This window comes from Colius striatus, chromosome 1, assembly GCF_028858725.1.
Source record: "Colius striatus isolate bColStr4 chromosome 1, bColStr4.1.hap1, whole genome shotgun sequence".
NCBI lineage: Eukaryota > Metazoa > Chordata > Aves > Coliiformes > Coliidae > Colius > Colius striatus.
Window position 1 is genome coordinate 61,785,548 of NC_084759.1, and position 13,530 is coordinate 61,799,077.

The window sequence follows — 13,530 nt, forward strand, 5'->3', positions numbered from 1 at the left end:
CGGGCGGGCCCGGGGGAGCTGTAAAGCGGCCGCTATTCGGCCGGGCCCCTCCCCAGCACGGAGCCCCCCCCCCCCCCGCCCCCCCTCCGATCCCCCCCCTTTCCCCTCCCCCTCCTCCTCCCCGCCCCTCGCGCGGCCCGAGCCCGCGAGCGCTGCCGGCCCGGCCTGCCGCCGCCATTGGCGGGGGTGCGCCAGCCCCTCCCCCGGCCCGGCGCCCCGCTGCCGCCCTGGAGGTTCCTCAACGGTGAGTGCGGGCGGGGGGACACCCCTTCCCGCCTCCCCGCTCCCGCCGGCGGCGGCGCACGCACACACGCACAGAGCGGCCGGCCGGAGCCCGGCCCGCTCCCCTCCCCCTGGGCACCGGGCCTGGGCCTTCCCCTTGTCCAGCCCCCGCCGCGGCGTCGCGCTGAGGGGGAGCGGGGGACTGTGGCGGGGGAGCGGAGGGGGGAGGGGGGGTTGTCGCGCCGGCGGGCGGCGGTGGGCGCCGGCGCGGGGGAACAAAACCGGCGCGGCGTAAGTGGCGTCGGCGCCGCGCACGATGGGGGGAGGGGAGCGGCGGGGGAGACCGCCCGGCGGGACGGGAATGAATGGGCGGGCGGCGGGGGGCCCGGCCCCGGCGGCAGCGGAGCGGGGGGCGAAGCGGCTTGCCCCGGCACAGCCTAGTCCGCCGGCAGCCTCACGGTACCCCCCGAAAGAAAGTTAAAAGCGATGGAGGGAGGAGCAGGTGGAGCGCGGCGCAGCGAGTGCCGCTGTCCTGGCCGTGAGATGCTGCGGGGCGCGGCGAGTTGTGCACGGGACGTGTCCCCGGCGGGACTGTCCGCGTCACTCGTGACAGGAGCAGGGACCGCGTCGTCGCCCGTGCGATCGGTGAAGCAGGTGCAAACCAAAAGACACTGAGGTGCTGTAGCGTGTCCAGAGGCGGGCAACAAAGCTGATGAAGGGTCTGGAGCACAAGTCTGATGAGGAGTAGGTGAGGGATGTTTAGCCTGGAGAAGAGGAGGCTGAGGGAGAGACCTGCTTGCTCTCTGCTACTGCCTGAAAAGATGTTGCAGTGAAATGTGGGTCGGTCTCTTCTCTCTAGTAATGAACGATAGGACAAGAGCAAATGGCCTTAAGTTGTGCCAGGGGAGGTTTAGATTGGAGATGAGAAAGAACTTTCTCACAGAGAGGGTTGTTAAGCATTGGAACAGGCTGCCCAGGGAGGTTGTGGAGTCATCATCCCTGGAGATATTAAAAAAAGACACGTAGATGAGGTGCTGAGGGACATGTTTTAGTGATGGACTTGGTAGCGTGAGGTTGGTGATTGGACTAGGTAATCAGAAAGGTCTTTTCTGACTGAAATGATTTTCTGGTTCTGTGTTACCAAGTTGCATCCTTAACATTGTTAGGGATGGATGAAGCGAGTCGACTGCTTGTGGCAATTCAGAGCTGACTTCCAAACTGGAGAAGGCCCATTTGTGTTAACTGCACTCACTTTTTGGAGCTGAGAGAAGGGCTGGGGGAGCAGTTGCCTGTGGTAGCTGGTGCAGGTGTTGAGAGGATTTGATGCTTGTCTGTCTGTACAGAGGGAAGCTGCATCACTTGGTAACTGTTCAGCACTGTTCTTAGAAGAGGGGTAGTTGGAAGCCTGACTTGTACTGAGTTGTTTTTAAGTGAGGAATAGAGACTTGGGATTTCATCTTGTTCTTCTGTAAGCTCCTCTTGAACCTCATTTGTTTTCAGACTAATGTAAATGGAATTCATAGCCTTCTGCCACCAAGATTCATGGCCTTAATTTGCAATTCCTGACTAGATTGTGTTCTCTAGTGGGTCCAGTGACACCTTATTAACTCAGGCTCTGCAGAAGTAAGTTTTCTGGAGCCATTTTTTGAGTTAGAAAGCCCTATCAGAAGTACATGGAATTAATTCTTCCTACCCTGAATCTGTCATGGGTGTATTTAGGCTCTTGGTAGACCTTGTATTAAGGACTGATTTCACTGTGTAGACCTGTCATTCTCTTAACAAAGGTGCAAATCTTGGAAAACAGCTGCAGTTCTGTCCTAAGTCATCTGCATGCAGATCAAGTATTTTCACTTTTCATTTGAACATTTCCAGGAAACATGGGATGACACAATACAGCCTGGATCTGTTGTCTCGTGTTCTCATAGGCTGTTTGGCCATTTCAGTGGATAGTCAGGTCAGAGGTTTGTGCCTTTTTTAGACATGTAGTTTTAAAGCTGCGGTTCAGTGATGATTGCTGATGGAGCTTAGCCCATATCAATGGGCTGGCAGCTGGGAGTTCAGCTTTGATGATGCTGTCAGATTCCTGTGGGTGCTACTGGATGAGCAGGAGCGCAGCACTGCCTGTCCAGTTCAGGATAGGTTGGAAGGGACCCCCTTAACCTGCCCTTTGTCATGTGAAGTGCCTGCTCTGCCACACTGTGGGGATGTTTCTGTGCAGCTTCCTCTGGGAGTTAAACTTCTGTTTCTTGTCAGTCACAACACAGGGATGTAGCTTCAAGAGAAGCATCATGTTCCCACCAGACTGCCATTTACTTTTTGGCACTGCAAGAATATGTCATTTTTCCTTTTGCTTAAACACAGCAATAGTCTGGGTTTGCTTTTGCTGGTAGAGGCAATGATGCAACTGTATCCAGCTTTCCTGTGTTGGGAACAGACTTTACCATGGACCCTCTTCATCGAGAGAGGATGTGACTGAACTGTTTTCCTACAAGAAACTTCCAAGGCTGATGGAAATGAGCAGCCATCCTTCTTGTGCAGTGACTCGTATTGGGAGTCCCATGTGGTTTGCAGAGAATCACAGAAAATAGAAGGCTTTCTTCTTGAGGGCTTTCCCAGCTGTTCTGGCATGACTGATGTGTGTTGGGTGCCCTTGTTGTCTGTATCTCACTAGATTTGATGATTTATCAAGAGGAAGAGGGATATAGATCCTTCTGCCAATGAGAACCAAGACAATCTGATTTTGAAGAATAATGACAGGCTACTTGTTGCTGTGTTCTGAAATTCTAGATGACATATTAAAAGCAACCTGTAGTTTTATGTGCTCTCAAGCAATCTAGATCTTTAGCTTTGAGCCCTTCATTTCTTCCCTCCAGCACTGCGTCATGACAGTCACGACTTATCCTCTATAGAGAAAAAATGCAGGGATATATTAAAGGTAACAACACTGAGTGGAGAATTTGTTTATTAAAAATAACCTGAAGTGACTGGGAGATGTGTAGCTTTGAAAGTGGATTGGAGCTGAGAAGTAGAGACATGTTGTTAGCTGCCAGAGTCAGTGTTGTGCCATCCTCTGGGTGGATTCATTCTTACATGCAGCATCTCCTGGGCATTTCTTTTCTACCACTGGGAGGTTGTTTGAGAGGCTATAGGAAGTATGGCTTAATCTTTAGTGGGACCCTCATGAATGTTGGGATGCTGAAACCAGGAACGGGCTCTGAAATAGCGGGGAAGATACCAGAAGGTCTATCTGCTCTGTGCATTAGCTTAGGCCACTCCTATTGTTCCAATCTAACATGAGCTAAACAGAGATTGCTAAGGCTGTTAGCTACACTCTGTGATTGCCACGCAATATGCATAGCCAGCTTGAGAATTTGAAGTTATCTTGCTGCCTCTGACTTCCTGGGTACTTTCTCTTTCTGCCAAGTCATGACTTTGGCCTCTTGGATTCTGAGAACCAAGCAAGAAAAGTCGTGATGACTGTTCTTTTCTCAGGTACATATGAGTCATTGTTACTGATCCTTTACCTGTGCTGTTTTTCTGCTCTGCCTGTGGTGGAGGAGATTATGGCCAGAACTGCAGAGAGCAGAAACTGGTGTAAGGATCTTCATCATCTCTGGAGGGAGGAGAGAGCTGGTGGTGGGGACCTTTGTAGGTAGGTTCCCAAATGCATGAAGGGGAGAGGTGGCAGATGGAGCAGCAGTGGAGACTCATCCCACTGCTGAAATCTCTGGGTCTTTTCAAGTATTTTTTTAACCTGAGCAGTGGACATAGATCTGTGTCACTTCAGGTCAGCAAAAACCTTTACTCAAGCTAAGATACAGGTTGGTGCTGTGCTTGTTATCAGTGGATATAGTGAGCTTGTAGACAGAAGCACTTACCTGTTCAGGTAGATTTCAGTATAAATCTTTGCATCTCAGGCAGACTTTGAGTGAGTCTTGACTGCCTTAAGCTAAAGTTAGTATTGCAAACTCCAGAATCATAGTTGAATCTTAGTACTTCCTCTTGAAGTGGAGACAGAATGCAGATATAGGACAGGCACAAATGCTGGGCTTCAGGCTTCGGCTTCAATTGTAAGATGTTCTCAGAATATATAATTCATTCTGTTTGACTGTGTGTGTGTTTGTTTTCTCAGCATTGCAGCCATGAAATGTGAGAAAAGTAAGAGGGGATGCAGAAATAGTGATTAAGGAATGTGGTATGCTTTGTAGTCTTAAAGTGGTGTGCAGCACAGCCTCAGCTTTAGCCACTGTGCTGTGGCACATCCTGTGAGTCTGAGTAGGGGCAATGCTTAGGTGTCCTTTCTACAAAACAGGTAGGTCTTGCCAGAGTGTTCAACAAAACAAAGTGTCCTGGGGCCTGCACAGCAGTTATCTGTACTTGGGATGAGTGACAGCCTGTTTGTCTCCCCTAGGTGTCTTCAGGCAGGCTTCAGAGATACTCTAGTGGCCATCTCTCTTCTGCTGTGTTTCATGGAGAACCTCTCATGACAACTTGATCTTCACCCTGAAATTCAAACTTTTCCTCAAGGGGCTTCAGATGACCAGAATGAGGTTTTAGTGCTTGGTCAAGTTCTCTGCAGTGCCACATGGATCGCACCAATTATTTTCCTTACCCTTTTCATGGGTTTGAGTTAGAGAAGTGCAGGTTGGGGCTCTTTGATATCTGTAATAAAGCATTTATGCAGAGGGAGCGTGCTCCATCTTTTTTAGTATTTCCAAAAAGATGTCACTGAGCACAGATTACATCACACTTCGTGGAGGCTCAGAGCCACGGGGACCTGGTTATTAAGTAGACTGTTTCCAGCACGGCTGGCTCTGGCTGGAGTGGGACTGTCGAGAAAAGAGTGACATAGAATGGTAGGGGTTGGAAGGGACTTTTAGAGATCATCCAGTCCAACTGCCCTGCAGACCTAGATCAGATCGTACAAGAGCATGTCCAGACAGGTCTTGAAGACCTCCAAGGAAGGAGACTCCACAACCCCTCTGGGCAGCCTGTGCCAGGGCTCCCTCACCTGAACAGTGAAATAGTTTCTTCTTATGTTTAAGTGGAACTTTTTGTGTTCCAGCTTCATCCCATTACCCCTTGTCCTGTTGCTAGATACAATAGAATGTATGGATGTCCCAACCTCTTGACACCTACCACTTACGTATTTGCAAATATTAATGAGATCCCACCTCAATCTCCTCTAGACTAAGCAGCCTCAGTTCCTGCAGCCTTTCCTCATAAGGAAGATGCTCCAGTCCCCTGATCATCTTGGTAGCCCTGTGCTGGACTCTCTCCTGTCCCTTTTTAGCTGGGGAGCCCAGAACTGGACGCAGGACTCCAGATGAGGCCTCACCAGGGCAGAGTAGAAGGGGAGCAGAACCTTCCTTGACCTGCTGCCAACACTCCTTGATGCTCCCCAGATGCCATTGGCCTTCTTGGCCATGAGGGCATGTTGCTGGCTCATGGTTAGTTTATTGTCAACCAGGACTCCCAGGTCTCTGTCCACAAACATGCTGTTCCTCAAACTTTCACCCAATTAGGCAAGGCAGAATCCAGCCCAAAACAAGTTCTGATGCAGGAGCTGATGGCAAAGAGAAATGGGAAGCGGGTGGTTACCTGTGTGACAAGCCTGTGCACAGAGGAGGGCATCAGCCAGAACCATGAGGAGACGGTGGTGTTTGATCTCAAAGTTAGAGGGGATTGGGAGGACTGACAGGCACATCTTAACAGGCTAGCTGTTCAGATACATGTGAAATGAACCAGCAGCATTTCAGAGTTTACTCCTTCAGAAGTGTTTCAAGAAATTTAAATTGGCAACATGAGTTAATAGCGGCTCAGCACTGCTCAAGTTTGTTACTGGTCTCACAGCAACTATTCTAAAACTAGATTTATGGTTTCATGGAGCCATGGCCTAAGGTGCTGCAATACCAAAGAGTTGTCTTGCACAGTAGTATGTGTCAGTCAAGTAGAGATTTCAACAGAAGAGGCAGTCTCTTCAATGATTGCCAGCTACAGTGTATTGAAGGTTTAAAATTAAAATTGGGGTGAGTGACGGTAGTGTGAGAGAAAGAAGCTCCAACTCTTGAATGTTATTTCTTATGTAAAAGGCTTGAATGTCAACTTTTAAGTATCTGGAGAGGAAAATGAGGAAATGCTTGTAAGTTCTCTGGTTCCAGAATAACCTCCTGTTCCAAAAAAACTTAGCAACAACTTGTACAATTTGTGTTAGGGAGCCAGGGACCTTTGCTCACTGTTGCATTTGGAAAGAAAACGGAAATTTCCATTGCAAAGTAAGATAGGACTGAATAAAAGAAGAGTGTGGGAGGTGGGGTGAAGCAGTAGTTGAGAGGAGTGAAGAACAGAAGGCGCCAGAGAGGGCAACAGTTAGATGATGTGTAAAGAGAAGGGAAATTGCAAAGAAGTTAGAAGAGAATGTCTGGTAAACTTTGTTGTATGCTGTGATACGTTCAGTTTGGAAAAGCATTTTTGGGTTTTCTAGAGAAAATAAAATGGACAATTGAGGATTACTGCCAACTTTGGAAGTGATAAATTCCTTTTGAGTTTGAAAATGTGATTACTGCAGCATGTTCTAATTATGTTCTACTGTGATTTGTTTACAAAAATAAATTCTGTATCTCATATTATCAATTCTGAGTTTTTGACTTTCAAATTGAAATCTTCCTTTCCTCCTGAAAATCTCGCAACTCCAAAATAAACCTTAATTCATAAAGATTTGTTGGTCTTTGGAATGTTAAGACCTGGCTTGCTTCGAGGTTTTTCTGTTGCCAAGTTTGGGTTTTTTTTCCTGCAGAGATACAAACCACTGAGTGCTGCCATTATTGATCTTTTACAGGAATCTTGTTTGAAGATGTTATGTTTGAAGTTTGTTACGAGAAGCTGGGCATGGTGGATCTGTTTTCTCTTTATGATTGAATACACTGTGGACTGCATTTTGGGGTGTCTTTTGTATGGCTGCTAATAGTGCTGGGACACTGCAGCTTACATCCCAAAGGTCTTTCCATGTCAGTATTTGTAGAGCAATGCAATTCTCAAGTGTAGCCAGCCTGCAGGCAATGCCATTCATTTGTCTCAAAGATGTAAAGCAGGATCCCTTGTAAAGCCCTGTCAGTGGTCCTGCCATCCCTCCCCTTGGGAAATCTACCTATTCCTGTGACTTAATGTGAGAAGTGTGTGATCAGTGCATGCAGAAAAGTTGTTCTGTGAGCAGCTGAGCTAGGGAACTTTTATTTCTTATGGATTGGTGCCTGTTACTCCCCAGCCAGTCTCCTTTACCTCTTATTTTTTTTACTCTTTCCGTATCCATGTTATCCTTTAGCAGCACTACTAATTTACTTTCACACTTCCCCGAGAATCCTACTACAGCTCCCCACTGTAGTATTTTTAATCCTATTCCTTTTCGCTAACTACAAAACTGAATCAGAAGCTGCTCCTTCTGCAGCTTTGAAGGCTATTTGCATACTAACCATTCACATACTGATTACAGGCTAAACAGAGCCAGTTGCTGTAAGTGAAATATTCAGCCTTAGCCTTGGTAGAGGCATTTCTTTTATTCTCCACTCAATTCCTGATTTTAAGTTTCCTGATTTTCATGAAAGTTGCAGAAATTTAAAATGAGAATGGATTCCTTTGTCCAATTTGATTGGCGTTGACTGTAGGGCAATGTGGTTGTGTAAGCCTTATTTCCATAAGAAACCAGGGTTAAAATGCTTTAGGAATAAATTAAGAAAACTTGATTTGGATGCCTATTTTTTGATTACTTGGCAGTCTTATATATATTTAAACAGGAAAATTAATGTCAAAACAACACAAAAAATTTGTATGTTTTGAAACGATGTGTCTTGACCTCCGAAATAAGATTGATAGCGTAGCACGATGATCATGTAACGTGTTTAATTTGGACCTACAACAAACAAGCCTGAGCATTTCACATACACTTAGCAATCTGATTTTTCACCACAGAGGTACCTCCCATATTTACATGAAAATGACTCGCAGAGAATAATACAGTTAGACATAGAAAGTGACAGTTTTCTGCTTATTTTAGTAGCTAATCCTGGTAAGTTATGTTGGAAATAGTGGAATATAGCCAAATAATTAAAAATTATTTGCATTTCAGATGCTGAATTTCTGGAGTTTTTTAAATTTGTTTGTTTTGGTTTGTTTTAAAGGTCTTGCACAAACAGTGATTTTGAGAAATTTCCATCTTTCTCTTTGGGGTGAGGCAAACAATGTTTTGAATACAGAGGGAAGTCATCTATACCAACTGGGAAAAAGAAGTCACTGCTGTTTTTTTATGATAGCATTTTTGTTGTTATCAGGGCATCAGATAAAATGATGGAATGGAGAAATTGTTTTCGTCATGGATAAAGACTTTATGAGCAGCAGCAGCAGCTTTTGTTTTTCATGTAAGTAATGAATGGGAAACGGTGTGTAACAGATGAAAACACTGGGCCTAGGCTTTAGGCTACTCTTTTCTTGATTTTTTTTGTTGTTGTTGTCTTTGTCAAAACCAGCTAATTCGTTTTTAAATTCTGTGAAGAAGATGCAGTTTCAAAATGGCTTTATCTCAGCGGCACAGTTTCAAAGTAATTGTAGTTTCCAGTTCACGTAATGTAATGTCAATAAAAGCACTTTGAATCTGTGAAGAAAAGACAACTGAGAGAGCAAGTCACGTTTATGAAATGAGACGTAAACTTAGCCCTTCATCACGTGGCTTCTTGCTCTATCATTTGCTTACAGATTTTTTTTATCTAGCTAAGAAGGCCTACCATTAACTATAAGCTTTGTGTTTCAAACTCTGCTGATGTAAAATGACTTGCAGAAGTTGAGGACACCAGTATTTGGATTTCCAGTACCTGTGCAAGAGTTAACACTTTCTAAAATGAGCACGTGGTTCTTTAGGAATGACAGAGAGTTGAAATTCACATTGGCAGCCAACTATACAGATGATTTCTTTCTCTTTTATTGCAGGAGCTGAAGCTTCCTCTTTAAGAGGTGCGGTGCTGTGAAAACTGTTGGTGACCACAGAAAAAAATGGACGTGTTGCAGATACTACGTAAAACCACAGAGTGCTTAGAGTGTGATCACTGCAACTTCAGAGGAACGGACTATGAGAACATACAGATTCATATGGGTACCATACACCCAGAGTATTGTGATGAAATGAATGCTGCTGGTTTGGGTAAACTTATATTTTATCAAAAAAGCGCAAAACTGTTTCACTGCCACAAATGTTTCTTTACCAGCAAGATGTATTGCAACGTGTATTATCACATCACAGCACAGCATGCAGCACCTCAGAAGTGGAATGAGGAACGGAAAGGACAGGCAGAAGGAGATTCGGAGCCCTCCAAAAACAGCGTCACATTGGAGCCACAGAAACCTACAGTTTCCCCTGAGACAGGCAAACCCTCCCTTTCTCCTGAACTCCCCAAATCTGAACCTGTTGTTTCCCCTAAGCTTCAGAAATCTTCAGTATCTCCAGAGCCCCAGAAATCGGCTCAGGCAACTTCCTCAGAGTCAGAGCAGTCAGCCCAGGCTATGTCCCCAGACCCAGAAAAGTCATCCAAGGCCACGTCTCCAGATGTGGAGAAGTTAGCCTCAGCTGTATCCTCAGACTCAGAGAAGCCATCTCCATCTGTGTCCCCCGACCCACAGAAGCCATCTCCTGCTGTCTCTCCTGACCCACAGAAGCCATCTCCTGCTGTGTCCCCCGACCCACAGAAGCCAGCGCCGGCAGTGTCTCCAGAGCCCCGTCGCCATTCCCCGGCGGTGTCTCCAGAGCCCCGGCGCCATTCCCCAGGAATGTCTCCAGAGCCTCGTCGCCATTCCCCCGCTGTATCGCCGGAGCCCCGTCGCCATTCCCCTGCCGTGTCTCCAGAGCCCCGCAGATACTCCCCAGCTGTCTCACCAGAGCTAAAGAAACCTCCTGCAGCAGTGTCCCCCGAGCCCCGACGCTATGCACCAGCCGGCTCCCCTGAGCCTCGCAGGCATCCTTCTCAAATGCGTAGGCCCGCTCCCGCTGCTTCTCCTGAAAGCCGGAGGCCCGCTCCTGCGGTTTCGCCGGAGTCATGGAGACCCGGTCCGACCGTTTCCCCTGAGCCCTGGAGATCCACGCCTCACGAGGTGCAGAAGTCCTCTGCGGTTCCTTCCTGGGCCCCAAAGTCCGCCATGTCGATGTCCGTAGAATCCCGGAGGTCTGCCCCTGAGTCCCGAAGGCCCGTTGTGTCGCCAGAGCCTAGGAGGTTTGTCTCTGACTCGTGGAAATCTACATCCTTTTCTGAATCCCAGAAGTCTACTCTGGTTTCTTCTGAGCCGTGGAAACCCATCTCATCTGTTTATCCTGAAGGCTGGAAACCTGTTCTGTCCCCTGACACGTGGAAGCATTCTTCTCCAGTTTCTCCTGAGCTTCGAAAGTCTAGTCACACAGTTTCCTCTGACTCTTGGAAGCCTTTCTTTTCTGAGGTCCGTAAGCCTGGCGCTTCGGTGTCTCCTGACTCTTGGAAACTCTCTGAGTCACGGAAATCTATGTTTTTTTCTGAATCTCAGAAATCCACCTCTGCTGCTTCCTCTGAGGTTCAGAAACGGGCTCATTTCCCCGAACCTCGGAAAAGAGCTCTGTTCCCAGAATCTCGTAAATCTAATCCTACCGTGTCTACTGATGTCCAGAAACGTGCTGTCTTTTCTGAGCACCAGAACCAGGTGTCTACTTCTGCTCTTTCTACTGAAGGCCAAAAACACGCCCTATGTTCTGAAGCCCAGAAGCCGTCTCTTACTTCCCCCGAAGTTCAGAAGCACGCCCTATTTTCTGAAGCCCAGAAACTTGCTTCCATTTCCTCTGAAGTTCAGGAGCATGCTTCCTTCCTGGAGTCTCAGAAATCCATTTCTCCTGAAATTCAGAAACACGGCCTCTTCGCTGAGTCCCAGAAACCCGCTCTTTCCGTTTCTCCTGAGAACCCCAAACAAGCTGTTTTTACCGACTCCCAGAAATCTGCCGTTTCCCCTGACGTTCAAAAGCACAGTGTATTTTCTGAGATGCAGAAGACTGCTGCTGCTTTGTCCTCTGATGTCCAGAGACACGCTGAAACTACTGTACCTTCTGAAATCCAGAAGAACATGCTGTTTTCCGAGCCTCACAAACCTGCTCCGGGTTTTTCCTCTGAGCCCCAGACACCTAGTGAGTCTGGAGAGAGCGACTTTCTTTCTCACAGTTTAGATGATCAGAAACCACTGGATGATTTATTCTCACAGGATGAACAATCAATATTAGCCAAAGAATCACCAGAAGACATGTTATATTCGTGCCCCAAAAAGAAGACCAAGAAGGAGAACCAGGAGAACTCAGATTCCGAACTAAACAGCAGCGAGTGTGGAAAAATGGAGATGGACTCGATGGAGATGAAGGAGCAAGAATCCAACAGTGACCAAGAGCAGTATGATATGGAGTCGTCTGATTACGGCAAGGAGAGCAAACTCGATGTGACTACTCCCACGCAGCCACAGTGTGTGCTGCAGTTTACCGAAGAGAAGGAGGCTTTCATCTCCGAGGAAGAAATAGCCAAGTACATGAAGCGTGGCAAGGGAAAGTATTACTGCAAAATCTGCTGCTGTCGGGCGATGAAAAAAGGCGCCGTCCTGCACCATTTGGTTAACAAGCACAACGTTCAGAGCCCGTACAAATGCAAAATATGTGGCAAAGCTTTCCTTTTGGAGTCCCTCCTTAAAAATCACGTTGCTGCTCACGGTCAGAGTTTGTTGAAATGTCCACGTTGTAATTTTGAATCAAATTTCCCCCGAGGCTTTAAGAAACATTTGACCCATTGCCAAAGCCGTCATAGTGATGATACACCTAAAAAACACTTGGACAGCCTTGAACCACTCGAAGAGCAAATTTAATCTGGGTTTGGTTTTTTTTTTTCCCCCTTGTGCTAGGAAAGCTGAATTACAGAAGTGTTCAGAAGTGTTGCTGTATGTTAACAGAGTAGTTTAGTCGACCTGACAAGTCAGAAGATGCATGGTTTATTGTACTATGTTTAACTTGTCTTATAGCTGTATTACCAAAATGATTTCCTTTTGAAAGTCATTTTCAATACGTGCCCACGTCTTTGTATTACCCATCAGTAGAGTCATATTTTATTTTTCAGATGTACTACATTTTTGAAACCAAAACGGATACAAATTAGTTTTATAAAGATTTGTAAAACACACAGGCAGTTCAGGACTGGAGTGGCAAAGCAATCCAGGTGTGTTCCTGTGAAGGCCGAACTCCTTTTTTTTCCACATTTGTTAAATGTCGTGTTTTTCAAAAGGTTTTTAATCAAATTCTCAAAATTCTCGCCCAATTGAATGTGTGAGTGAGCCAAGCATGAGAAACCACCAATCCTTCTGGAATTATTCCGCCCTGAGGTTGTAATTGAGTGCATAGTCATCCCTTTGAAATTTATTGTACTCAATTCTCTGACTTCCTCGTCTCACAATTAAAAGCATCAAGGTACTTACTTTGTGACTTTGTATTTTGGCCATGTTTTAAAGCATGTATTGATATACCTTAAATTGATGGATTAACGTCAGACTATGTATAGCTCAACACTTTCCCTTGATGATTCAGATGTTTGTAATGTCAGAAACCCCCTAAATTTCTTGTATTTGGTGAAATGTTACGCTTTAAGCTTTTAACAATAAAAAGAAACCCAACCTGGCATTGGCCATTTTTCTTTTTCTTTTCCCTTCAAGTCAAGGACCAAACCTTTTGAGTTGAACGTGTTGCCTTGTTAAGTATCTTTGGCAACAAGAAATGCTAATTTGTCCCGGAATTCTGCTCTGAATACTTCAGCCTTCTAGTCATCAGTCTGTGAAAGCGAGGTTTCCCCTCTGCCCTAGGAAACCACATCAGCTGTCGGTGAGGAAAACCCTGGAAGACACAAGCAGTGCTTGTGTAGTGCTACCTAGTGTGTTTGCTTTTGTCCCGTTTGCATGTCAAGTGTTCAAAAACACACGTCCAGTACTTTATAATTGAGCAGGAGAATAGATTTTAAGTGGAGGTAGCACACGAAGTTTCATTCTCCTCAGGCTAAGTTGTGCCTAGACTTAAGCTGTTGCAAATATCTGCTTAGAGTATGAAGGTGATAGTGTAAAATAAATAATACTAAAAAACCTCCAGGTGTAATCTCCTACCCCAGAGCTTCAGATCGATTTCGTCCAAGTTTGTGTCTGATATCTTCTGTGTTTCAAAAGGATTTCTGGAAAGAAGGGGAAAAGCATGTTAAGTTCTACATTTAGGTGACTTCTCAGTACTGCCTGTTA

The 13,530-nt window shown here is 46.1% G+C and overlaps 1 protein-coding gene across 1 annotated transcript; it reads left to right on the forward strand.

Moving 5' to 3' along the window:
* CHAMP1 (chromosome alignment maintaining phosphoprotein 1) lies at positions 1 to 12,926 on the forward strand. The gene is made up of 3 exons (XM_061997210.1): positions 1 to 244; positions 8,547 to 8,633; positions 9,199 to 12,926. Exon 3 carries the CDS (start codon positions 9,262 to 9,264, stop codon positions 12,121 to 12,123), a length of 2,862 nt encoding a protein of 953 aa, XP_061853194.1. The 5' UTR covers positions 1 to 244; positions 8,547 to 8,633; positions 9,199 to 9,261; the 3' UTR covers positions 12,124 to 12,926.
* The last annotated feature ends 604 nt before the right edge of the window (positions 12,927 to 13,530 follow it).

Bases quoted from the DNA above. Each gene is read 5' to 3' on its own strand.
- CHAMP1 (XM_061997210.1), top strand. From the start codon at position 9,262: ATGGACGTGTTGCAGATACTACGTAAAACCACAGAGTGCTTAGAGTGT.